At 47.1% G+C, this 27,298-nt stretch overlaps 1 protein-coding gene across 3 annotated transcripts in view; it reads left to right on the plus strand.

Moving 5' to 3' along the window:
- The first annotated feature begins 3,525 nt into the window (after nucleotides 1-3,525).
- LATS2 (large tumor suppressor kinase 2) overlaps nucleotides 3,526-27,298 on the plus strand; it is a 93,417-nt gene continuing 69,644 nt past the window's right edge. The window contains exons 1-2 of one of the 3 annotated variants that reach the window (XM_017951107.3): nucleotides 3,526-3,800; nucleotides 19,738-20,285. In XM_017951107.3, coding sequence (XP_017806596.2) covers nucleotides 19,944-20,285 — 342 coding nt within the window. In that variant the 5' untranslated portion in view covers nucleotides 3,526-3,800; nucleotides 19,738-19,943. Of the gene's footprint in view, nucleotides 3,801-17,414; nucleotides 19,084-19,579; nucleotides 19,610-19,737; nucleotides 20,286-27,298 lie in introns of those variants that run through there. The other 2 variants (XM_009191569.4, XM_003913639.4) reach the window with 2 other exon arrangements.

The raw sequence follows: 27,298 nt of genomic DNA on the forward strand, positions 1-27,298 counted from the left end.
TTTTGCGTTTTCGATAGTTTCTGATTAACTATCTTCTGCTCGATATGTAGGATTCTCGAACAAGTCTGGAATCCTCCCCAGAGACTACCATAACATTTGGCTTTCTGAATTTTCTGGGCTTTAAAATAGTTTCAAAAACTCTATTATCTCAGTTTATTATGCTCTCATAAAACAAACTTATTATTCTTTCTTTAAGACAGTCTACGTATCCCAGGCTGAATTTTGCAGTGTAGCCGGATCTAAGCTGCTGCAGCTCGCCTCCCGGGTCCATATTCCTGCACTCAAACTCCCAGTGGCTGGGACTACAGGCATGCCACTTCCACCTGGATTTTTTTTTGTATTATTTTTTTTAGTAGGCCGGGGTTTCACCGTGTTAGCCAGGATGGTCTCGATCTCCTGACCTCATGATCCACCCGTCTCGGCCTCCCAAAGTGCTGGGATTACAGGCTTGAGCCACCGCGCCCGGCCCCTTTTTTTTGTTTTTAGTAGAGTTGGGAGCTTACTCTGTTGGCCAGGCTGGTCTCCAACTCCTGGTCTCAAGTGATCCACCCATCTCAGCTTCCGGAAGCGCTGGGATTACAGGCAGGAGCCACCATGCCCAGCATGTTGTTTTCCTTGAATACCTCTACCACACTATAAACTCCACCAGGGGATAAATCTTGTGATTTTGCTTACCATGTTATCCCATGTATGAGTTATTTTAGCACATGGCTCATAGCAGGTACCTATGACAAAACAGAAAAAAGCAAAGCAAAACAAAACAGAAACCCAAATGTACAACAACAAAAATGAGAAGGAACGAATGACTCCATGTTAATAAACACAAATCGTTAATCACAACATTCTTCCATGTGAGCGTGTCAGCTTTGCCAACGAAGCCCCTATCTTGGAAACTTACTTGTTTCCAATTTGTCTCTATTCTCATATATATATATATATAAATATACATATAAGATTTAAAATTTTTAATTTTTTTAAAAAAAGGCACAAAGAGCCGGGCGCGGTGGCTCAAGCCTGTAATCCCAGCACTTTGGGAGGCCGAGACGGGCGGATCACCAGGTCAGGAGATCGAGACCATCCTGGCTAACACGGTGAAACCCCGTCTCTACTAAAAAATACAAAAAAAAAACTAGCCGGGCGAGGTGGCGGGCGCCTGTAGTCCCAGCTACTCAGGAGGCTGAGGCAGGAGAATAGCATGAACCCAGGAGGCGGAGCTTGCAGTGAGCTGAGATCCGGCCACTGCACTCCCGCCTGGGTGACAGAGCGAGACTCCGTCCCAAAAAAAAAAAAAAAAAATTTTAAAAAAAGGCACAAAGAATAATATAGCACACATCATTGAACCCAACCACCCAGAACCAACAACTTTTAAGATTTTGACAGCTTTGTTTCCATTTTTTAAATAAAAGAAAGCATTGTAAAGTTGAAGTCTTCATTTCTTTTCTCCGCTCAAGTTCCCTCCTTCCCTCTAATATAAGCAACAGCTGTCATGAATTTGGTGTGTGATATTGCATTCTATGTCTATACTTATATAAAGTATGTGATCATTTTAGGTTCTGTGGGATTTTGATTATTTATAAAGATGGTATCACAATGTATATATAGTTCTGCAACTGGTTTTTTTTCACTCCACACTGCTTTTGAATTCTTTCTACCGTCATTTATCCTTTACAACTACAGAGCTAGTTCATTAAGTTAACTACTGTGTATATTCCATCATTTGGATATCTACCTTTTATTTTCCTACCCCTCGACGGGACATTTGGGGTTTTTCTCAATTTTTTCACTACTGTAAACAATGCTGAAATGATCATTGTAACTGCAACATTTTTATTAGGTATTTTATGCACAAATTTTAAAGTCCATTAAATCTATTTTATAATATTTTTCATTCCACATGTGTTTTTAACATTATGTTTACATCTTTGGAGGCAGAGCAGGGGCAGGATCTTTAAACATACAACAAAAAAAGATTAGCAGCCATGTGACTTGGGGTTGGGGTGGAGGAAGTATAGTCAGCTTAAGAGTGGAAACAAGGCCAAGCATGGTGGTGCGCGCCTGTATTCCCAGCTACCCTAGAGGCTGAGGCAGGAGGATGGCTTGCGCCCAGGAGTTCAAGGCTGATGTGGGCTGCAGTAAGTTATGATTGTGCCACTGCACTCCAGCCTGGGCAACGTCTGTAAGAAAAAAAGGAAAAAATGTAGAAAGAATTACAGCAGAGTAATGCCAGTAAGAATATTACAGAATATTACAAACAGGAGACTTATTTAACCTAGTACTGTAATACAAGATATCTGGATAGCACAAGATATGGGGAAAAAGATACTATCGAAAAATGAAATTGAATTATAAGCTGCACAATGGTTTCTTTTTTTCTTTTTCTTTTTTTTTGCACACTTCTGCTGGCAGGAAGGGATTACAGTTTGATTATCAGAGCCCAAAGAAGAGAGAAAACAGAGATCTGAGAAGATTCCCTGGAAGAGCGGAGGCCTTGAGACTGAAGGAAGGGGAGGAGAGGGATGGACCAGGGACTGAAGGCTGGGTGAGACTGTCCAGAAATGAGTGCACAGATGTGACCTTTGTACTGAACACTTGAGGTAAAATTTAAAAATTTCTGCAGAGTTTTGTCCAATTAAAGGGAAGTTGAGGTTGACTTCACCCAGGTGAAATGTTGAAACTCCCAGCTTCCGTGCAATGCTGCATCCTAACTGTACCAAATCCCAAAATCTCAGACCTGCTGAGCCTGACTCACGATCCTGCTGCTAGTACTATATATTCTACACTCAAAAACTTATCAGAAAACAAAATATACACGAGACTGATAAATAAAATTAGGTGACAGGCTGAGACCTTTGTTTTTATTCTTTAGGCTTTCAGAGTCTGATAGATCTCAGCTCTGCTGCAGCACTCAGCCTCTCACGGGGTTTTGGCGATTCTCCTGCCTCAGTCTCGAAGAGCTGGGATTATGAACGCATAGCCACCGCATACCTGGCTAATTTTTGTGTATTTTAGTAGAGGCGGGGTTTCTCCATGTTGTCCAGCGAGGCTGGTTCCCGAACTCCCGACCTCAGGCCGCCACTAAACCTCTCTCAAGTGCTGGGATTACGAAGTGAGCCACACATCTGGCAGACGTTCTTCTTAATTGTTTGATTCCACTGTCCCAGTAGCCGTCTGTCCTTTCCTGCCCCTATTTTTACTGTCCCGCCCCTAGTTGGTAACTTGGTGGATCCTTCAGACCTGCTTTTTTTTCCCCCCACCAAGACTGGTATGAGATACTTAAGAATAGTGACTTTAACAACAGTTACCAACTTTTAATACAAGTGCAGTCGAGAGGGCAAATACTCAACTTTGGGGGCGGCTAGCAGAGAGTCAAATAGGTCCGAGAGGCCCCGGCGAGCTACCGCAGGCCAGCAGGGAGGCCGCGGGCAGGTGGCGGTCGAGGCCGGAGGCAGGAAGCGCGGCCGGGCGGGGCTGGGCGGAGCGGCCGCGGAGGAGCAGGGGCCGCAGGCGCCCCGCCCGGGCTGGTATGCGGCCGAGAGTGACGCGGGAGGCGGGGTCACGTGACGCCCGTGGAATGCCAACAATGTAGCGAATGTCCCACTTGGGTCTGCGCTTTGGAACCGCGGCGTGAGCGCCCCGGGAAGATGGAGCAGTCGCCGTCCACGCCACCGCCGCCGCCCGGGGCTCCCCCGTCCCTGCGGGGCCAGCAGCAGCTCCAGCCACCAGTGCCCGGTCTCCCGGCGCGCGAGGCCCGGGAGCCGCGGGCCAGGACGCCCCCGAGGGTGTAGACCGCGCCCCTGGAGGTGAGGGGGCTGGGGGCTGGGGTCGGGGCGGCCGCCGGGAGGGTGGCGAGAGTTTCCGCGAGACGGTCGAGCCCTGCGGCTCCGCGCACCCACCACGGGGCCGAGGCTCCGGGAAGGGCGCCCGGCGGGGCGGCCGAGGAAGTTTGTCCGGACGGAGCCCTGCGCCCTGCCCCCACGGTCCGCGCCCGCCCGGAGCCGCCCCCGCCCGGCGGCGCGTCGTCCAGGCCGTGCGGAGCCAGCGGAGCCGGTTCCGGAGGAGCCGGGGAAGTTGGAGGCCGGCGTCGGGCGGGGGCAGCGGGGCTGCGCCGCTTTGTTGTGCGGCGGCGGGGGCGGCCGGGATCACGGCGGGGCAGGGGCGGTGCGGGCCGGGGGCGGTGTCCCAGATCCGAAAGGCCGTAGCGCCGGGCGCGCCTCTGCTTCCGCTGTCCCCGGGGGCTCGGCTTTCCACTAGACGCCGGGCCGGGCGCCTTTGACAGCCTCGGGAACCCCGCGTCCGGGCGCGCAGCGGTCCCACGGAGCCGGGGCCGTCCTCTCGGCCGCGCCATCGTCCCACGGGCCAATCAGTCGTTCGGAGCCCGCCCTGTTCGCCCCCGCCGGCCGCCCCGTCGTCCCGCGAGCCGACAGACCCACGGCCGTGCGGCAGCCGAGGCCGCGCCGCCCCTCAGCCCCCGTGGCTGCGCCGCCGCAGCCCCGGCCACACGTTCCCAACCCCGTTCCCCGCGGCCGCGCCGCCAGCCCGCGGGCCAGTCAGCCCCTCGGAGACCTCCGGACCTTGGGGGCGCCGTTCCTCCCGGCCGCGGGCGGCCAGGCCCTGCTCGGCGTCTCCCGGCCGGCTGCCGCGCCGACTCTGCGAGTTTGCTCACGGTCTTGGCGGGACGCGGCCCGAGCCGCGGGAGCGCTTTCGTGGCCACGCGAGCGGCGGCCGTTGCATAACACGCCATTCCCGTGCCCTAGTTTAGCGACGTGTCGGGGGCTTGGCTTTCTCCTCTGATGCAAGCTCACCTGCGCTTAGCTCGCAGCCGGACTCCGGAGATGGGGATTCTGACATCGTTCACATCTTGCCATCGCTGCCCAACTCCAGAAGTTCTGGGGAGCTTTCCCTCGGGCATGGAGTGCGGCCTGGAGCAAACCCGTTTGTAAAGTCCGAGTTTCCAGTGCCCCCAGGGGTGGGCGCGGGGGGCGAGGCGAGGAATGGACCCTGAAGAAGGTAAAACACACCCGACCGGGGCGCCAAGCAGCCGGTAGCAGGGTCCCCAGTGAGCTCGGCGGCTGGCGGCTCTTCTGAGGCCTTTGGATGAGAAATGCTATTTTGCGAGGATAACTATGAGAGAACTTAACTTTCAGATTTTGTTGACAAAAATTTTGTTGTTGTTGTTTTGAGACAGGATCTCGCTCTGCCTCCCAGGCTGGAGGGCAGTGGCACGATCTCAGCTCACTGCAACCTTCGTCTCCCGGGTTCAAGCGATTCTCCTGCCTCAGCCTCCCAAGTAGCTGGGACTACAGGCGCCCGCCGCCAGCCCAGATAATTTTGTACTTTTAGTAGAGACGTGTTTCGCCGTGTTGGCCAGGCTGGCCCTCGAACTCCTGACCTCAGGTGATCCACCTGCCTCGGTCTCCCAGAGTGTTGGGATTACAGGCGTGAGCCACCCGCGCCCCACCTGACAAGAATTTTGAACAAGAACTTTCACATTTTCACGCTTCTCTAGGATGGATATGAGTGTTTTTTTGTTGTTTGTTTTTGTTTTTGAGACGGATTCTCGCTCTGTCGCCCAGGCTGAAGTGCAGTGGTGCGATCTCAGCTCACTGCAAGCTCCACCTCCCGGGTTCCCGCCATTCTCCTGCCTCAGCCTCCCGAGGAGCTGGGACTACAGGCGCCGCCACCTCGCCCGGCTAGTTTTTTGTATTTTTAGTAGAGTCGGGGTTTCACCGTGTGAGCCAGGATGGTCTCGATCTCCTGACCTCGTGATCCGCCGACCTCTCAAAATGCTGGGATTATAGGCGAGAGCCACCGCGCCCGGCCAAGAGTGTTTTTAATGTAATAGCATTAAAAAAATTATTTCACCTTAACTACTAAGCCATAGAGTATACGTTTGGCCGGTAAATAATTCAGATTAATAGCTGAACAGCTCTTTTCACAAAGTATTCAACAAATATGTACATTTTTAGAGGAAAGTTTGCCCATATTTTAATAACAAACAAATATACTGAAATTTGAATGCGAAATCACAAAATGTGTGTGATCTTACACAACTGTTCTGCTTAAAATTTTAACTTAGAAGATGAGGGGCCTTCCCTTAATCATGGAAAAAGTAACTCATGGCTGATTATTGGGAAATTTGTACTAAATCTTGTATATTTTTGGTAAGCTGCTTTGTATGTTTTAAGTTTTTTTTTTTTCTGAAATAACCGTTGTAATAAGGTAGTAACAGAAAAAAAATTCCAAAATGAGAATGTATAAACTGTTTATGACGTCTATTTAATTAGCAAGATGTGTTATTCAGTGTCTTACAAAATTTTGTCTCATGCAGGTATAGAAGGCACTGAATGTAATAATAATAATAGAATAATGAATATACCGGCATTCCTTTGAAAATAAGTTGGTGAACATTTAATAACTTTCCAAATCTCAGGCAGGCAGTTTAAGGTATCTGAGCAGAGGCTATCCTGTACTTGCAAAATTACCAAGGTGAATTACTAGAATCAATGAATTATAGAACTGGAAGGGATTCTTCTGGCTTCTTCATCAAGTTTGAAATAGTTTAAATACTGTAAATTGGAGCCGTACATGTTCCTTAGCAAATCACAGGGTTGGTGGGAGGCGCTTTCTTTTGGTGGGAGGGGAATGCTTTTACAATAAGATTCCTTGTTATTTTAAATGCTGTGTTGTAAATAGCCAGCCCTGGGCTCCTAAACTCCACCGAGGGGCGGGGTAGGATGGGAGTTGAAGCTGATAAATTGACCATAAACAGAGGAAGGATTTTGGGAAGCTGGGTTTAGGGGAGAGGTGTTCTTTGTATTGGAAAAACCATACCAACACCAGTTTTGAAAAGCTGCTTTTATATTTTTTTAAAATCATGTGAAACTTCTAAACGGTATTTCTTACTGACTTTTTAAAAACGGCGTGAAGAAATACAGAAGATAAATTCAAATGCATTGACTCTGTCTTGACTAAATCTGTTCTAAAAAGTACCGAAATATTCTGATGAACAGAAAGACGGGTAAGGCTTGATTGAAGTGACTGACCTCTAGCTCTAAACATTCTGGGAATCTTCTTTTAAAAAGTCTATTGCTTAGTAATTCCTCTAGAAGGAATTGGCCTTCAAATTACACAAGTCCGGGGCATTGTTCCCATTGTACACTAGTTCACTGCTGCTCTCTGTAATGGGCTTTATTACGTAGAGTGCCCTGTGATGGCCCCAGTGTGAGGGCAGCCCTGCTTGGGCTATTCGTTTCACTGTTAGTCAGCTGTTCGCTCAGTATTTTTAAGGCTGATGTTACGTGGTTATTAGTTATATTTTGAAAGTATGAAGAAAGCAAGGTAATACTGGAAATAAAGACATTGGTTATGATGTTAAAATTAGAATGGAAATTTGGCATTGTTTAATGTTTGCCATTCACCCTGGGAAGACTTTGTTAGTTATCATCTAGACCATGTCAAGTTAATTGTGACAAGTGTTTTAAGTTAATTCACAAATCCTTTTTGTTTGTGTGACAATATGTGACATACATGGGAATTTTTCTGGGAGGAAAATGAAAAAATCCCGTATTTTGTAGCCATGGTTTGTATTTCTTATTAACAGTGATTGTTAGAATCTTGTGGCGTAGTTTAGATCCTAGAGACCCTTGATCAGTTAGGATGGTAAGGATCTTAAGAATGTAAACTGGATTTTGAAAGGAGTGGGCCTCTGGAATAGTGAGCCTGGCTGCCTCTAGGCAGTTATCTTGAGCAGGAATGCTAAGGGCCAACATGGTTCATTACTAGTTAACTCCATTCTTCCTCGGGAGTCTCACTCCTATTTTCTCATTAAATGTACCCGCACGACACCTGCCCCCTCCCCAACATTTTTTGGCTCTTGTGTTCATCTTTCTCTCCCACATTTGAACCTTTTCATGGGAAGTTCCATCCTCCGAGAATAGCTTCACACTTTCTCCATCACATCCTAGCCCTTCAGCCTTTCTGATTTTGGTGAAATATCCCTTTCTCTAAGATACCTTCTCCAAAGAATCTCAACACCTTCCTGAAGAATTGTGCCCCTCCATGGAAGTAGGCAGGGATTCTTTGGGCAGTCACAGTATTTATTACTTAAGTCCATAGCCGTGATTTTCAAATGGGAGGGGTGTCCTAACTCCCTGGCTGGAGCATATCCAAAACTTGGAGGGGGACAGAGGAGGCAAGGCTTTCTTAACGATTGAGAACCCCCGCTGGGCTATGAACTTGAATGTAAGATGGCCCATCCTGTTGGGTCGCTCGCTATTAGGAATGCTGCAAAGAACTAATAATGTATCTGCAACTTGGTCACTCCGTTGAGATATCTTCAGTACAGACTTATACAGCTCAGTTTTTTTATGCCATTTGTATTTGCATAATGAATATCATAAAAATATCATGTACAAAGCTGTCTAATAGAGAATGTGATGGTGTCTTTTTCCCCTAGACTGTAAGCTTATGTAGAAGTGAGACCCTGGCTGGGCATGGTGGCTCATGCCCGTAATTCCAGCACTTTGGGAGGCCGAGCCAGGTGGATCGCTTGAGTCCAGGAATTCTAGATGAGCTTGGGCAACATGGCGAAACCCCATCTCATGGTAAAACTTCCCCTCAGATCTTTTCACTGCACTCCAGCCTGGGCAACCAGAGTAAGACCCTGCCCCCACCGCCCCTCCAAAAAAAAAATAGACCCTATTCTACCTGGGTGAGACCTCATAGTGTCCAGCACAATGCTCAGGGCACATATGGCAATGCCAAACCCTCTGAGGCCTTGTGATGACGCTGCTATTGGAGAGTGGGAATTCTTCTAAAGTGTGTTTTCCTAGATCCCCAAAGGAATGCGATCACTGCCTTCTTCAAAGACCCTCATTATGAGAGGTAGCCTGTGGCTTCCTGGCCTGGACAGTGCTGGAGTGGTACATCCACATAGTGGTTTATGATTCTGACATTTAGCATCTGGCTGGAGGCCTGGCCCGTCTGCCTGATTTAGTTTCAGCTTTGCTAGTTAATTATAGTAGGGATATGATTTAAATAATAGCTGGAATTTTAGGTCCAAGAAATCCTGCTTCAGAAAATGCCAACGTGTGTCATTAGTGCCGGTCCCATGAGGCGTTGGTTTGGTTGGTTCCTTGGTTGGTGCTTGATGTGTGTTTGGCAGCCAGTGTGGGTTTGTGAAGCACTAGGATAAATTAGAATAAAAATTCTTGAACATCTGATAGCGTTTTCCAGGATTGGATTGCGGGTTGGAATTGAGTTTGGAAGGACCAAATTAAAGGCATGCTTAAAATTTTGCTCTCACATTGTTTACACGGGTCACCTATATTAAGCATGGGATTTAGTAGTTGTCTCAGCTTTGGATTTAGAGAATGAGGTGTTTTTGTTTTGTGAGTTGTTACAGTTTTAAAATTCGTGTTTGTGGTTTCTTATTTAAAGTATGTTTAAATCAATTGGTGATGCCAAAGAAATTTCCAAAGTTAGATTTACTTTGCTTGATATCCCCTTTTTTTTTTTTTTTTTTTTTTGAGATGGAGTCTGGCTCTGTTGCCCAGGCTGGAGTGCAGTGGCCGGATCTCAGCTCACTGCAAGCTCCGCCTCCCGGGTTCACGCCATTCTCCTGCCTCAGCCTCCCGAGTAGCTGGGACTACAGGCGCCCGCCACCTCGCCCGGCTAGTTTTTTGTATTTTTTAGTAGAGACGGGGTTTCACCGTGTTAGCCAGGATGGTCTCGATCTCCTGACCTCGTGATCCGCCCGTCTCGGCCTCCCAAAGTGCTGGGATTACAGGCTTGAGCCACCGGATATCCCCATTTTTTAAAGTCCACATCCATGAGGATCATATTTATAAAACTCTTGGTGAAAGAAAAATTTCCCATATGTGAAGTCTCATTAAAATGGTATAGTAGTATGTCAGAGTTGTTCATTTCCAGCTGCAGTCTTGACTGATGAGTATTCTCATGAAAGTTCTTTCAAAAGTTCATAATTTGGTCATGAAATCAACTGTCTTCAAACTAAAGCTTAAAATACACAGTCTCAAGCTGAAAAAAATACTTTCATTCTTTATGAAACTGAAGGAAAGTTTCATCGTTTCTAAAGTACTGAGGCAAGAACACAGTTTATCTGTAGGTACTATTTTGCGTGTTCACTGAAGACAAGGACAGCCCCTGTGGTATTCCTGGACTAGTGCCTCACTGTGGTGGGAGATGGAGAAAAAATCAGAACAGGGTGTGGGGCCCTCCCCCTACCTCCGTACCAAACAAAACCAGGTGGTAGGTTTAGGGATGTCACTGAATAATCCTCTCAACCTTTTTGTATGATTGAAATTTTTCATAAGCAGATGTTGAGGGGGGAATGGAAAAGGAAAGAAAAACCAGGACTCCTGATCTGGCTTCTGTTTAAGGGCACAGCCACTTAGTATTTCTTAGCTCAGGTATAAATAGACATCGACATAGAAGTGTCCAGACTTGACCACCCTGGTTGATTTTATTATTTCAATGTTTGGGGCACCCACAGATGCTTAACACCCCAAGTGTCTCTAGGAGCGCAGCTCTGCTGTGAGTCAGTGTCTGTGTGGTGGAGGGCCAGTGGGGTGGGGAGGTGCAGCTGCCCTGGGGTTCGGACTTCGTGTGGAGACTTTGCCCTGCTATGTTCTACCCAGTCCCTAGGTCCAGTCTTCTCATTGTGTAGCTATGTTTATTTATTTATTTGTTTGTTTGTTTTTGAGATGGAGACCCGCTCTGTTGCCCAGGCTGGAGTGTAGTGGAATGACCTTGGCTCACTGCAACCCCCGCCTCCGCGGTTCGAGCGATTTCCAGCTAAGTTTTGCATTTTTAGTAGAGGGGGATTTTGCCATGTTGGGCAGGCTGGTCTTGAACTCCTGACCTCAAGTGATCTGCCTGTCTCCGGGTCCCAAAGTGCTAGGATTATAGGCGTGAGCCACTATGCCCAGCCATGTAGCTATGTTTAAAAAGGGAGCTGTTGTTCAAACGAGTTTGCTAAACAGGAGTAGTTAGGAGACTTTTTTCCCCATTTTTAAAATTGAGGAAAAATATACATACTATTTATCCTTTTAACCATTCATAAGTATACAGTTCAGTTAAGTAGCATTAAATGCATCATTACTGCAAACATCACCACTGTCTATATATAAGACTTTTTCGGCCGGGCGCGGTGGCTCAAGCCTGTAATCCCAGCACTTTGGGAGGCCGAGACGGGTGGATCACCAGGTCAGGAGTTTGAGACCAGCCTGGCTAACACGGTGAAACCCCGTCTCTACTAAAAAAAAAAATACAAAAAACTAGCCGGGCGAGGTGGCGGGTGCCTGTAGTCCCAGCTACTTGGGAGCCTGAGGCAGGAGAATGGCGTGAACCCGGGAGGCGGAGCTTGCAGTGAGCTGAGATCCGGCCACTGCACTCCAGCCTGGGCGACAGAGCGAGACTCCGTCTCAAAAAAAAAAAAAAAAAAAAAAGACTTTTTCATCATCCCAAACAAAAACTGTACCCCTTAATAAAAATGCCCTGTTCACCTTGCTTCTGGTAATCTCTCTTCTTTCTGTCTCTATGAATTTGCATCCTGGAGGTAACTCACGTAACTGGAATCATACAGTATTTCCTTTTTGTGTTTGGCATATTTCACTTAGCAAAATGTTCTTGAAGTTCATCTTTATTGTTGCATATGACAGGATTTCCTTCCTTTTTATAACTGAATAATATACCATAGTCCTGCGACTTTTGTTCTATGAAGCTCCCTCGGGCACATTTCATTTAGACCTGCATGTTAAACTTCAGAGAAGGCACTGCTGTTGATTGAGGCTTCGTTCTCCTCATCACCTTAGACCTTTGGGGTGACACTGGCAGGCTTTGTCCTCATTGTGGAACTGAGGATGCAGACTCGGTGCTAAGTGACTACCTGTGTCTTTCAGCAGATGTTGCATGGGCCTGTGTGCACATGCCTGGGAGTAGATGGGGGTAAACCTAACAGGATGCTCCTGCCCTCATGGTGCTATCAGTTTCTTCAAGAGGAAGACACCAGCCAGTGATGGTGCTGTGGGAAGGGCTGGGAGTGAACATGTGTGGTCCCTTAGATTGGGGAGGTCAGGAAGGTCCTTCTGCGGGAGGGTCCTAGGCTGAGGTTCTAGGAGTAGGAGTGAGCCAGGCGGGTTGGGTTGGGCTTTGCTTTGCTTTGCTTTTTTTTTTTTTTTGGAGGCAGAGTCTCACTCTGTTGCCAGACTGGAGTGCAGTGGCATGATCTCGGCTCACTGCATTCTCCGCCTCCTGGGTTCAAGCAATTCTCCTGCCTCAGCCTCCTGAGTAGCTGGGACTACAGTCGTGTGCCACCACGCCCAGCTAATTTTTGTATATTTAGTAGAGGTGGGGTTTCACCATGTTGGCCAGGATTGTCTCCATCTGCTGACCTTGTGATCTGCCCGCCTCAGCCTCCCAAAGTGCTGGGATTACAGGCGTGAGCCATCGTGCCTGGCCCAGGGTTAGAGTTTTCTAGCTGAGAGAAAGGTTTTGCAAGGTGGGGAGGACAGGATGCGTTGGTGCGTTTGACATGCACAGGATCACAGAGTCAACCCAGACCTGGCGTTTGAGCTGCGGTCAGCATCTTGAGGCTCAGACGCTACTCAGAACTGAGCAACCTGGCGCCTGGCTGCAGGCACATTTCGGAGAGGAATGACTTAAGCTTTTCTTCTCTGTGCTTTTCTATCTTTACAGTTAAAAGAAAGCTACTTTAACTTTCTTTTTTTTTTTTTAGCCAACACAGACATTATTGAACTGACCTCTATTTACTGCTTCACATTAATTTTCATGTAATTTTATTTTCTTAAGTACAAGCAACTCATTAAATTAAAAAATGTTCAGTTTAACACTGTCTCTATTTTTCCAGTATGTAGACAGACAGACACACACACTCTCTCTCTCAGTCCTTCATTAAGACAATGACTGATAATTTTTGTCTTAAAAGGAAGAGTTATCACCCCCTGATCTACATTCTATGTTCTATATTCTTGCCTTATTTTCCTCTTCCCCTGCTCCTTTAACTTTCTAAGCATCATTCTCAAACACTGATTTAAAGAGGAGTCACTTGGCTGGGCGCGGTAGCCTGCGCCTGTTATCCCAGCACTTTGGGAGGCTGAACCAGGTGGATCACTTGAGATTAGGAGTTCGAGACCAGCCTGGGCAACAGGGTGAAACCTTGTCTCTGCTAAAAATACAAACATTAACCGGGTGTGGCGGTGCACGCCTGTAATCTCAGTTACTCAGATGGCTGAGGCACAAGAATCGCTTGAACCTGGGAGGTGGAGGTTGCAATGAGCTGAGATTGAGCCACTGCACCCCAGTCTAGGCGACAGAGTGAGACTCTCTCAAAAAAATAAATTAAAATATAAAAAGGAGTCACTTGGAGCAAGCATGGAATACCTGTTTCTGTGTTCAGTTTGGTAATTTTTCCGTGCTCTTAGCTCCTGGCCTTATTAAACCTTTTTTGTCTAACTTATAATAAATCCTTAATTAGTAATGGTGATAATTGATCAGCGTGTCATGCATTACAGATTGAGCCTGCTGTCACGCACAGCACACTGTGATCCTCAGGGCAAGCCTGTCAGGTAGACAGTAGCGGGTGTTAGACCCTTGGTACCGTGCTGGAGCTTGAAACTCAGCAAGGTTAAGTGACAGGCTCAGACCACACCATCAGTGCCAGAGCTGGGGAAGGACCTGGGCCTCCCACCTCCAGCCACTTCTTTAACACTGCACACCCAGTCCTTAGTGAGCTTCCCCACCCTGTGCTTTTTAAACAGGGTCTCGCTCTGACTCCCAGGCTGGAGTGCAATAGTGCGACCTTGACTCATTGCAGCCTCTACCTCCTGGGTTTAAGTGATTCTCCCATCTCAACCTCCTGAGGAGCTGGGACCATAGGTGCCTCTACACCTGGCTAATTATTTAATTACTTTTAGAAACGCCATCTCCCTGTGTTGCCCAGGTTGGTCTCCAGTTCCTTGGCTCAAGCAGTCCTCCCGCCTTGGCCTCCCAAAGTGCTAGGATTACATGTGTGAGCCACTGAACCCAGCCTGCCCTGTGCTTTTTCACCTTTGGTCACTGCCCTCCTCCTCCACCACTGATGCTGCTCTCCTGGTGGGCCGCATTGTCCAGACAGGTGAGGTTTCCTGGCTCAGAGAATGGCACCACCACTGGCCCCAGTTTTCAAACCAGAAACTTGGGCTCATCTTTCATATCAGTCCTTTCCATTGAGCATCACTTACTCCTGTGAGTTCTACCTCTTAGTGCTATTGAATGCACCCACTTTTCTTTCTTTCTTTTTTTTTTTTATTTGAGAAGGAGTCTCGCTCTGTCACCCAGGCTGGAGTGCAGTGGCGCAATCTTGGCTCACTGCAAGCTCCGCCTCCCAGGTTCACACTATTCTCCTGCCTCAGCCTCCCAAGTAGCTGGGGCTACAGGCACCCACCACCAAGCCCCGCTAATTTTTTGTATTTTTAGTAGAGACAGGGTTTCACCGTGTTAGCCAGGATGGTCTCGATCTCCTGACCTCGTGATCTGCCCACCTCGGCCTCCCAAAGTGCTGGGATTACAGGCGTGAGCCACCGCACCCGGCCAAATGCACCCACTTTTCTTTGTCCTGTAACTACTCTCTGTTTCAGATCCCCATAATTCTTTGGGCAAACTTCCATTATGACACATGGTATAGCGTATTTATATAATTGATTTTCTCCTGCCTTCTCATCTTGAGCTATGAGCTCCTTAAAGTCAGAGGCGAATCAGTCTTTCTGCATCCTCAGGACCAAGTAACAGGAACACCTTGTGTGGGTGTTCAGGTGGTGCACTGCTCAAGGGCCCTGCATATAAGAGGGCTTGTCTCATGTCACATGTATACGGATTTATATGAGGGCATGTGCAATCTACTTGGAGACTTTTAGCCACTCACAGAAGACCTGGGTGATAGTAGAGACTCACCTCCCTGACACAGCATATGTGTCACACATCTTCTAGAGCGCACACATGATCACCCTTGTACTAAGACTGTTTCTTTCTCTCCTATGCCTCAGGGGTCCTGTTCCCGCCCCCCATTTGACTCAGCCTTTTCCCGCCCCCCTCACGTGGCTGTGGTATCAAGGCGTGTCTATGCGTGGGCCAGGGCCTCTGCCCACCAGGCTCCGGAAAGCTCCCCAGGGAAAATTGTTGGTACTGTACAATAGTAACAAAAAACTTCTTGGGGAAGGGGTGCCTTTTTACAGTCTCTTCAGGGGCTCTGCCAGTCACTCTTCAGCAAGTATTTTTACTGGGAAGTATTTGGCACGGCGGTGGAAGCAAGGCCTTGAGCTGGGCACCCACGCTGCAGCTCCTCACAGCTCTGGGCCTGGAGCCATGGCACCCTGAGTGGCAGCGGCGCCATTTATAATAGCCCAGACCAGGAGCACCCTAAACGTCCATTAGGTAGAATGGATGCATAAGTTATGGTGTATTTGTACAAGGGGATATTACTCAGCAGTGACAACTGACAGGCTTCTGCTATACACCACGTGTATGAATATGTGTTGAACGAAATGTGCTGAACTGCAGAGTAGAGATTGCATAATTCCTTGGGTATACGGTTCAAAAACTGGTCAGACTAATCCTTGGTGTTAGATGTCATGAAGGTGTCTCCCCTCGAGTGTTCCCCTTGGTCTGTGGGGGCCAGGGCTTGTGGGGTTGTGATGATACACTTGATCTGGACGCTGTTTACAAGAGTGTGTTCTCTCGGTGAACATTTGTTAAAAAATATATGTTAAATAAGTGGATTGCCCCTGCCTCCTCCACCCCCAAGAGCCTTACTGTTCCTCCTGGCTTTCAGCGGCTTCCGTTCTATTTATTTGTTTGTTTGTTTCTTTGACAGAGTCTCCCTCTGTCACCCAGACTGGAGTGCAGTGGCGCAATCTCAGCTCACTGCAAACTCCACCTCCTGGGTTGAAGGGATGCTCCTGCCTCAGCCTCCTGAGTAGCTGGACTACAGGGGTGTGCCGCCACACTTGGCTAATTTTTGTATTTTTAGTAGAGACAGGGTTTCACTATGTTGGCCAGGCTGGTCTCAAACTCCTGACCTGAAGTGATCTGCCCACCTCGGCGTCCGAAAGAGCTGGGATTATAGGCGTGAGCCACAGCGCCCGGCCAGCTTCCCTTCTTTAGAGCAGATTTCAGAGAGAGCTTTCCAGCCTCAGAGTCAACCAGGACCTCCTTCAGCCACCCCCAGCTCCCTTCTGTCTGCTCGTGTGATGGGGGAGAGGACATCCCTGCATCCTGGCTTTAACATGGAACTTTCTCATGGTTCTTTTTCTTCAGTCTGGATTGTCTCTTGTGGCTCTTGCCCTTTCATAGCTGAGTGGAAAACAGCTTGCCCCTTCTGTGCCGTGCTAATATCACTGCTGGTAAAAAGAGACATATCACAGATGGTTGCTCCTCTAAGGAATGTGAGTGAGCTGGGAGGGCCTTCAGCCATCCACTCACCTGGTAGCTCCATTTCATGGCTGAGCAGGCAGGCCATTGGCTGGGCAAATGCCCCATACGCCGATGCCAGCATCCCCTCCCCACCACCCCGCATCTGTGCCTTTCATTCCAGACCTGAAACCCCTTCCCCTTGCTCCCCGGGGCTGCTGCTCCTCACCCAGGAAGTGCTGCACTTGTCCGTTCTAGCCCACCTTCCACTCAGGCCGTGTCACTCGTTAGCTGAACCATAGACAGTGGCTGCCCATCCTCTGCACTGAGTCCAGACTCAACATGGCCGCGAATTGAGCCTCTGGGGACTTCTATGGTTTCATCCCACAGGCCCCCCAGTCCTTTGACCTCCTGTATCTCCAGGAAGAGCCTGAACTGCACAGACCTGAACGTGGTAGGTGGAGCCTAAAGGCTTCTTTGCATATGCTGTTCCCTCTAGCTGGATTTCCATTCCTCCTGACACTCAGGTCTAATTATTTCTACCTTAGAGCTCTTTCTTTTTTATTCTCCAGGTATCTCTCTTTTTTTGAAGCTGTTTATTTGCCTGCCTCACCCCAGCATTCACTTGACAGTAAACTTGCTGAAGCCGAGATTTTGTTTTCATTTATCCTATCAGTGCCTGAGATTCAGTAAGTTTTTTTTGTTTTTGTTTATTTATTTATTTTTTTTGAGACGGAGTTTCACTCTTGTTGCCCAGGCTGGAGTGCAATGGTGCGATCTCGGCTCGCTGCAACCCCTGCCTCCCTGGTTCAAGTGATTCTCCTGCTTCAGCCTCCCTGAGTATCTGGAATCATAGGCACCTGCCACCATGCCTGGCTAATTTTTTTATTTTTAGTTAGTAGAGACAGGGTTTCACTATATGTGGGCCAGGCTGGTCTCAAACTCCTGACCTCAGGTGATCCGCCCGCCTTGGCCTCCCCAAGTGGCTGGGGTTACAGGCGTGAGCCACCACGCCCGGCCTTGAGTAGGTATTTAATAAATGTTTGTAGGGTAGATAGAGGGTGGATGGGCTAGATGAGTAGATGGCCGAGTGAATGTTCTGGACGTGAAGAAACTCTCCGCATATTGTCAGGCCCTCTCTTGCATTGATTGTTCTTGTGAAGATAGTATGGCTGTGTTTTCTCTATTTTAGTTTTCAAAGAAAGGGAAGAAAACTAAAGATTGGAAACAAAGTGATTTGTGTGAATTCCTATAGGAATTCCGAGTCACTCCTAGCATCCTGCATTCTGCTTGGCATCACGTTGAGAACCTCTCCGTTTTTGTTGGAATGTGAAGCTATGGTTTTACAAAGTTAGGTATTTCAAAACAGATGCTTAGAACACAAAGTCACTGAAATGAGTGTGGCTGCAATATGCCCCATTTTACACCAATTAAGCAGAGCTCTAGGCTTCTGGTATGTGGCCAGTACAGGCCCCAGGGGATCTGGGCTGTACCTGGATCTAATAGCTCAATATCTGCACAGTCTTAACACAGTCATTTTAGTGACTTTACTATATTATATTGTGTATTAAAATAGAGATTTCATGTTGAAATTTGTTTAGTCTCTCTTTTACCTTCTAAATGGAATCCTCTCACAATTACATTGAGAAAGGGGATAGTTAAAATGCTTACAATCCCCTTCCCATCTAAGCAAGGACTAGTAATTCAAATGTCATCTCTTAGTGTTTGCTATTGCGTATGGTTGTATGATAGATCTATGTAGATAAACTCTTTGAGCTGCACCTGACACGTAGTAAGGGTGGGTGAATGTTAGCTATCCTTTTTTTTTTATCCGCTTGAAAAAGTCTGTGAAGCTGGGTCACGGTTTACAGTTACAAAGTTCCTTACGTAAGCTGAGCATCCAGATCCCTCTGCCCATCCCCGTTTAAAGGGTACTCTTTTTGGATCAGTTGTTCTTCATTTTATTAGAACTCAAAATGATTATCCTTCGAAATCTGCTTATTGAGTTCTGTGGAGTAAGGGGATTGGGTGAGGGAAGGGGCAGTCACTAAGGGCTTTGGCACGGTGTGGGGTGCTGGCTCTGCCTTTCCCACCAGCGGGCACCTTGCCTGAGCGAGGGCAGCTGGTTAGATAAACAGTCGCCACGGGGTGAAGAATAGGGAGGGTGTTGTGTGTCCCAAGTACCGCAGGACCTGGTACCCTTGTCATCTGACCTGGTGCTCACCACTGTCCTAAGCATCTGTCCCTATTACATAGCAGGGAGTGTGGGGCTGAGGGAGGCCAAGGGACTGGTCCAGGGTCACCCAGCCTTGTGACAAGAGACCTGTGCTGGCTGCTGAGGTCAACTCAGATCAACTTGGGCTGGATTTTGCTTTCTGAATCAAAGAACAGCAGAGTAGGCCGTGCACTAGGCCTGGAGTAGGTAGAATTTACTCTTGGAAGGTGCCTTTGTGACATCACATTCCGCATAACAAGGCCATTTCCATGCTGAAGTCGTAGTTCTGGACTCATAACTCTTATCCACATGATCATTGGACGTTCGTGTGGCCATAGTGCACTCTGAGAAGTTTCCTACATGCTGTTACCAGTCCCCTTCCATGTCAGTATCAGTTGCTACAAGAAAGAAATTTTAATTTTACTATTTAGGTCCAAATGCTGGTAAGTGGCCACCTTGTAAAAAATCAAGGAAGTAGTTACCTTCAAAGTCTCATGATGTGTGTGTGAAAACTGCAGTTGAAACCTTTGCAACATAGGACTCTTTTAATGTGACAGACTTTGGGGTGTCTTTTAGGAAATTGGGAGGGTTTTATAAGGAGAAGTTCAGAAAGTTTTCTAAAAAGATATGGAAGGACCACATCTCATGTGAAGGGAGAGGTTAGTAAAGCCATGGGGATGAAGGACAAGGAGTTGATTGGTTATTAGGAACAAGCCAGAAATCCAAGATCCCATGTAGAACATTTAACTCTAAATACTCCTCAAGCTGTGGGTTTCAAAATAAAATTTTATTATAATGAAATGTTTTAAATGAGCTGTCAGTTGTTGATACTACTGTTCTTGCCCTGAGTTGAATATTTATAGCGATTTACTTTGTTGCAGATTACGTATTACAGGAAACATTTTGGGACAGCCCTAGATGTCATGTGCTCTAACCATGGTTGAACAGTATTTTTGTCATTTCTGAGAGGTGATGCGTTCTTTCTTTTCTTTCCAAGTGGTATATTTCCGCGATCACTGTTCGTTTCTGAAAAATAGCATTAACATTGTGTGAAAACGACAAATGAACATTTCTCTCCCATTTATTTTCTTTTTCAGAGAGTGACGATCTTCAAAATGAAGACTTTGGAAAATTTTAGGTTCTCCATAGGAACTACAAAAATTGAAGGAAAGAACATTTTCAAAAGGAAATTATTTTGAAAGTATGTTTACAACAAACTGATACTATTGACAGTTTTTTTTAAAAAAAATAATAAAACACTTTAAGAAGATTGTATTTATGGTAAAAGGAAACTGGACTAACAATGAGGCCAAAGACTTTTCCTGCCACAACTTATTCTGGAAATAGCCGGCAGCGACTGCAGGAGATCCGTGAGGGGTTAAAGCAGCCATCCAAGTCTTCGGCTCAGGGGCTACCTGTGGGCCCAAACAGTGACACTTCCCTGGATGCCAAAGTCCTGGGGAGCAAAGATGCCGCCAGACAGCAGCAGCAGATGAGAGCCACCCCAAAGTTCGGACCTTATCAGAAAGCCTTGAGGGAAATCAGATATTCCTTGTTGCCTTTTGCTAATGAATCAGGCACCTCTGCAGCTGCAGAAGTGAACCGGCAAATGCTGCAGGAACTGGTGAACGCAGGATGCGACCAGGTGGGTACAGGCCTCCACAAGGCCGTGTGCAGAGGCAGCTGTGGGACAGCTGGGGCAGTCAGAATGGTCTGGCAACTACTTGAAGGCTTTGAATTGGTTACTACTTATACAAGTGTTTCTAGGTTAAAAATCCAAGGCCGTTTTAACACATAATTGAACTCACAATGGAAGGTTCTCTACCTTCTCTCTCTGAAAGGGTCTTTTGAGCTGCTTTTCCTTTTCAGGCAAGATCCAGAAGTTGCTGAGGTCTCCTGAAATTGTAACGTGTATTTTTCTGTTCTGTTCTTGTGGAGATGAAAAGGGCTTTCATGCTTAGCCCCCTTTTTTTTGGTGTTTATTCGGGTTATTCTGAGCTGTCGTGGAAAGAGACTGGCTTCCCTTTTCTTGTTTTGGTTTGTGCATTTTTTTTTTCTTCTAGAAATGGGAGGGTTGAGCAACATGCATTGGGTATTCTCTGACTCAGTTTTCTCCTATTTAAAAAAATAGTGTATGTGCTGTCACAGGGGGTGTAAGTATTAACATGTTCAGTAAATGAGAAAAAACTAGAAAGAAAAAGCTTGAGAAATCGTCAGAATTGTGGCAACACAGTCTCACGTTTTAGTTGTTTAGGATTAAAGGATACATTAGTGGAGGTGGCACCAGTTTGTACGTTAATACACAACTTACAGCAATGAGTGTGGTGACTCACACCTGTAATCCCAGCACTTTGGGAGGCCAGACAAGAAGATCACTTGAGGCCAGGAGTTTGAGACCAGCCTGGACAATATAGCGAGACTCCCTGTCTCTACAAAAAATAAAAAGCTGGACGTGGTGGTGTGCACCTGTAGTCCCAACTACTTGGGATGCTGAGGCAGGCGGGATCGCTTGAGCCTAGGAGTTTGAGGCTGCGGTGAGCTGTGATAGCCACTGCACTCCAAGCCTGGTTAACGGAGCGAGACGCTATCTCTATTTAAAACACACACACACACACACCCCCCTACACCTCATAGCCATACATTTATGATCTCTTAGCCGTTCATACGCCTGAATAAAATCCAAGTTCAGGGACAGGACCATATAAAATGGAACTAGTGTCCAACCAGATAAAAATGTAATTAGTGAAATGTAACAGGTAAAAACATAATTGCATTATGAAATGATTCATGAAAGCTAGTGCTTTATTACAATCTGTCATCTTAAAAATTATAGTTGCATGAAGCAGAAATAAGCTAAGTATTTTTGGTGCCTTGGAAAAGTAGTAAGATTTCATGCTCAAAGCATGTTAGGATGGCCCAAGCACTGCTGGTTTCTTAGAAATAACCTGATTACATACTCCTGGCGTTGCAGTCGTAGGAAAAGGCTAACAGTGTTATTTGTTATTTCCAAAACCAATCTCAATCCTCTTGTAGTTTATTACCGTAGACCTTACATTTCTCAGAGGAGATGTTTGTGAAATGAATCCTGCTGTTTTGTAGGGGGCTTCCTCGATACTTTGGGCCATACTGGGATTAACTTGTATATAGTGAGCGTTGTTACGTTGAGCTGCTTTGATAAAGCACAGGGTTGTGAGTAATGTGGTGCAGAGTGTTTCAGCAGTGAAGCTGACAGCAAAGCCACAGCCATTCTCATTGTGAAAGCATGAAGTTAAATATGCTGCCAAGCACCATCCCTTGACGTACAGAACTCAGCAGTTTTGAAAGCAGGAAAGGAGCAGTCCTGGGGAAATCTGGAGTAAGATTGCAGAGAAACTTTCGGGCCAACAGCAGAGCTTAAAATCTCCTGTAAATCACTTGCAGACAAAGGAGGCAAGCGGAGCCCCTGTGTTCTTTGCAGTTGTGTTTCAGCTGTGAGAAAAAGAAACAAGTCAAGCAAATAATCCCAAATGCAGGTGGGATCTTATTAGGTAAAATCCATTAGTGATAATTATAGTGCAAGAAGTAATAAAGCCAGGGCTGTTTGCAATACAGAAACACACAAATACAATAAAAGTAAGGATCATGACACCGATGAAGTTTCCATCAGCATTTAATTTATGTTAATTGCTAGCAGAAAGGCCTCCATTTACCATATTTAATGCCCTTGAAATAATTCAGTCAGTTTGGTGTGTGGTGTTACTTTATAACTTAAAACAGCTGTGCCTCCACCTTTCCCCTCCAACTCCCATTTCTTGGTCTGGATAAAAAATGCATTTGCTTTCAGAAAATTCAGGTTGGAAAGTCATTATGTGAACCCAAATAATAAGAGAGAAAAAGATAACAGTACCTTTGGAGTTGTATGTGTCTGTTTGTTAAAAAGATGATCTGAATTCAGTATAATAGATAGAGTTCTTTTTTTTTAAGATGGTGTCTTGCTCTGTCGCCCAGGCTGGAGTGCAGTGGCGTCATCTTGGCTCACTGCAGCCTCGGCTCCTGGGTTCAAGCAATTCTCCTGCCTCAGCCTCCATGTAGCTGGGTTACAGGCACACGACACCACGCCTGGCTAATTTTTGTATTTTTAGCAGAGATGGGGTTTCATCATGTTGGCTAGGCTGGTCTCAAACTCCTGACCTCAAGTGATCTGCCTGCTTCAGCCTCCCAAGGTGCTGGGATTACAGGCGTGTATCACCATGTCTGGCTGAGAGTTCCTGCTGTTGCAGCTTTTCTCCCTTTCACTCCTACTGTTTTTTGTTTTTGGTTTTGGTTTTGGTTTTTGAGGTGGAGTCTCACTCTGTCACCCAGGCTGGAGTGCAGTGGCACGGTGTGGGCTCACTGCAACTTCTGCCTCCGGGGTTCAAGCGATTATCCTGCCTCAGCCTCCCGAGTAGCTGGGACTACAGGCGCCCGCCACCACGCCCGGCTAATTTTTTGTATTTTTAGTAGAAACGGGGTTTCACCGTGTTAGCCAGGATGATCTCAATCTCCTGACCTCGTGATCTGCCCGCCTTGGCCTCCCAAAGTGCTGGGATTACAGGCATGAGTAACCGCGCACGCCCAGCCACTCCTACTGTTTTGTTTAAGAGGGTTTTGCTCTGTTGCCCAGGTTGGAGTGCAGTGGTGAGATCACTGCTCACTGAAGCCTCGACCTTCTGGGCTCTAGCGATCCTCCTACCTCAGCCTCCCAAGTAGCTGGGACTACAGACGTGCCACCACGTCTGGCCAGTTTTCAAATTTTTTTCTGGAGATGGTATCTCGCTATGTTACCCAGGCTGGTCTGGAACTTCTGGACTCAAGCAATCTGCCTGCCTTAACCTCCCACAGTGCTAGGATTATAAGTTCAAGCCACCACACCCAGCCTTAACTTTTTATTAAAGTAAAATTTACTTTAAAAAAAGTACACAGTTTCTAAGCACACAGCATAGTGAGTTTTCACGTATTAAACCCACCCATGTAACTAGCATGTTTGAGTATATTTTTAATTAAAATACTTTAACATGGAAATTTCTGGAAAAAGTAAAAAACTTTAGGGTATTTTCTGTGTAAGGTTATAACGTGTATGTCAAATGATATGTTTATTAATCTTTGGCACATAAATTACTGAAGACTCAAGAAAATTCCTGTAGAATAAAAACTAGGCCACTAGATTAATATTTCTTATGGGAGGAGCTGCTCTTTAAATATAGATTTAAGGAGTCGGAAAGGTAAGTCTTTTCGTTATGGGTATCATATTTTGAGCGTCGGATAGCTATTGGCATAAGTGACCATTTAAATTTGCATTTAAGTCTGCAAAACATTTCTGTTCCACAGAAGCCTGGGACTTGCTTTCTCTGTCCAGTTGCAGTGGAGCATCTGCATGGTGTGGGTGGGGGGTGTCATCAGCTCGCTGCACTCCCTGCTCTTAATTATGGCACTCAGGATGGTGCCTCTGAGTCCTGTGAGAATGAGGTTCCAATTCAGTAACTCCCAGGGGAGGCCCATGGCCCCTGGACCCCTCAGAATAGCAAAGCACTTTGCCACATGGTGCCCTCTGGGAGGACTTTCTTTGGATGCGAGGACTAGGAAAGGGTTCTGCTTTCCTTGAGAAACTGGCATGTGCTTTTTCTCGTGGCCGGCCTGTGTCCTGCCTGTCCACCCTTCCTCTGATCTGCTGAGGGGTGCCCAGTCTGTGGCTCAGCGTTGATACATTGTCCTGGTCCTGAATATTGTGTCAGCTGTAATTTCCTAATCCTGATTAATCCAGTTCTTTCCCCCACTTTATCATGTTTAAGTGATTTAAAACTTCAATGGAATGAGGGTAGGGAAGAAATGTAAATAAACAAACAAACGGATAAACTGATTATATTAGACCAAATAAGGAAAGGCATAAAGAAGACAGCCAGTGGTGAGGATGTGCACTGAGAGGCAGGCTTCCTGAGAACAGTGGCCACGCCAGCCTCCCAGTGAATCAGGGGCGATCTGCTTAATAAGAAAAGGGATTGGCCGGGCGCGGTGGCTCACGCCTGTAATCCCAGCACTTTGGGAGGCCGAGGCGGGCGGATCACGAGGTCAGGAGATCGAGACCATCCTGGCTAACACGGTGAAACCCCGTCTCTACTAAAAATGCAAAAAATTAGCTGGGCGAGGCGGCGGGCGCCTGTAGTCCCAGCTACTCGGGAGGCTGAGGCAGGAGAATGGCGTGAACCCGGGAGGCGGAGCTTGCAGTGAGCTGAGATCGCGCCACTGCACTCCAGCCTGGGCGACTAAGCGAGACTCTGTCTCAAAAAAATAAATAAATAAATAAATAAATAAATAAATGAATAAATAAGAAAAGGGATTGAATTCTTCACATTCTCAAGCCAAAACGTGCAGAAAAAGCAAGCCTTCTCCACTCACCACACAAGTGCAGACCCAGGCCTTTGCCAACCTAGATAGCACTGCAAAGGGGTGAGACCCTCTGGGGCACGTGGGGTCTCACAGGAATGAGGACTGGTGTTGGCAGAGGCCCTGTGTGTGACACTGTCCTAAGCGTTTGCCATGTGTCATCTCCTCAGAACAGTACAGCAGTGGGAGATGGGTTCTAGTTGGCCCAGTGTTTTAGAAGAAACTGGCTGAGGGCATGAAAATGTGTCAGGCAGGTGACTGAAGCTCTCCCCTGCCTACCGGAGCCCTTCCTGACCTGCGTGCAGGGTCCTTGTCAGATGTACCCTTCACACATCCAGAACGAGCGACAGGTCTGAGGAAGGAGTTCAGTACTCCCGCAGAGTGGCCATTTCGCTCTCCATCTTTGATGTCCAGTGTATGTATTGCTGGCTCATCGCTGGATAGCTGCTGCTGGCTTTTTAAGTTCCGTGGATATTTCAACTTAAAAGGAAGAGGCTGAGGCAAAATTAGTAGAAGTAGAGAGTTTATTTGGGCCAAGCTTGAGGACTGCAACCCTGGAGCATAGATTCAGGTTGCCTTGGACACACACCGTGATGAGCCGCAGTTACAGGTGAATTTTTACTCCAGCCTGGGTGACAGAGTGAGGTCTCATCTCAAAAAACAAACAAATAAATATAAATAAAGGCAAAAAGGGGGCAGGGAGTGGGCTGAAACAAAGTTGTTTGTGAGGAATTCTTATTGGCTTACACAAATAACATTGATTTAGTGATTGGCTATACATCGTCAAGCTGTAGGGTGTGGGTTATAGTGTCCAGTGTGGCATTATTAGGTTAATTTATAGCCACTTGTGGCAACAGCAGGCAGTTTCAAAAAGTGAACACGTGGCCAGGCACGCTGGCTCACGCCTGTAATCCCAGCACTTTGGGAGGCCGAGACGGGCAGATCATGAGGTCAGGAGATCAAGACCATCCTCGCTAACACCATGAAACCCCGTCTCTACTAAAAATACAGAAAAATTAGCCAAAAAAATTGGGCGTGGTGGCAGGTGCCTGTAGTCCCAGCTACTTGGGAGGCTGAGGCAGGAAAATGGTGTGAACCCAGGAGGTGGAGCTTGCAGTGAGCCGAGATCTCGCCACTGCACTCCAGCCTGGGCAACAGAGTGAGACTCCACCCAAAAAAAAAAAAAAGTGAATACATGCCTCAAGGGGGAAGTAGAATGTGATTGTTCTCTCAGTTTAATGTTTCTCTGGGCCCAGTAATTTAAAAGGACTCCAGATTCCTCAGATAAGAATTCTTTTCTCATTTCCATCCTCATAGGGGTTGCTTCTCTTTTCCCTCATGTCTGTGGGGCATGGGGTTTCTCAGGGTCCCTCTCCTCTCCTCTCATTCCCCGGGCATCCATACATGGCTGCCTGCCACGTCCCTGGCAACTGGCCAGCCTGACTCCCGCCTTGGCTCTGCTGCAGCTTCCAGGGCCTCCCAGGCCCTGGTCTTATCCTCCCCACATGCTCCCCTCTGCAGAGGAGCTCTCTGCAGTGTCTCAGCCACACAGCATGGCCTCCGGACAGCTCTTCCCGCCTGCTTGCTTTGGGGCTCTCTGATGCATGATTTTGTTGCCTGGAAGTATCACCACCTATCTGGATTCTAGTATCTGCTGTGATTCCACTCAGATTCCTTTTTACACAGGCTCTTCCACCTGGATACGAGCTATTCCTATTCAAACTTCCATAGCAAAGAAAGACATTTCTTTTTCGTTTTCTTTTTCTTTTTTTTGAGACAACGTCTGTCGCCCAGGCTAGTGCAGTAGCCTGGCTCACTGTAGCCTTGACCTCCTGGGCTCAAGCAATTCTCTGCCTCAACCTCCCAAGTAACTGAGACCACAAGCTAATTTTTCTATTTTTTGTAGAGATGGGGTTTCACCATGTTGCCCAGGGTGGTCTTGAACTCCTAGTCAGAAGTGATACACCCGCCTCAAGCTCCCAAAGTACTGGGATTACAGGCATGGACCACTATGCCCAGCCAGAAATTTCTTTCTTTCTTATTTTTTTTTTTTTTTGAGATGGAGTTTCGTTCTTTTGCCCAGGCTGGAATGCATTGGCGCTATCTCGGCTCACTGCAACCTCTGCCTTCCAGATTCAAGCGATTCTCCTGCCTCAGCCTCCCAAGTAGTTGGGATTACAGGCATGCGGCACCACGCCCAGCTAATTTTGTATTTTTAGTAGAGATGGGGTTTCACTATGTTGGTCAGGCTGGTCTTGA

The sequence above is a fragment of the Papio anubis genome, chromosome 15 (genome assembly GCF_008728515.1).
Source record: "Papio anubis isolate 15944 chromosome 15, Panubis1.0, whole genome shotgun sequence".
Taxonomy (NCBI): Eukaryota; Metazoa; Chordata; class Mammalia; order Primates; family Cercopithecidae; genus Papio; species Papio anubis.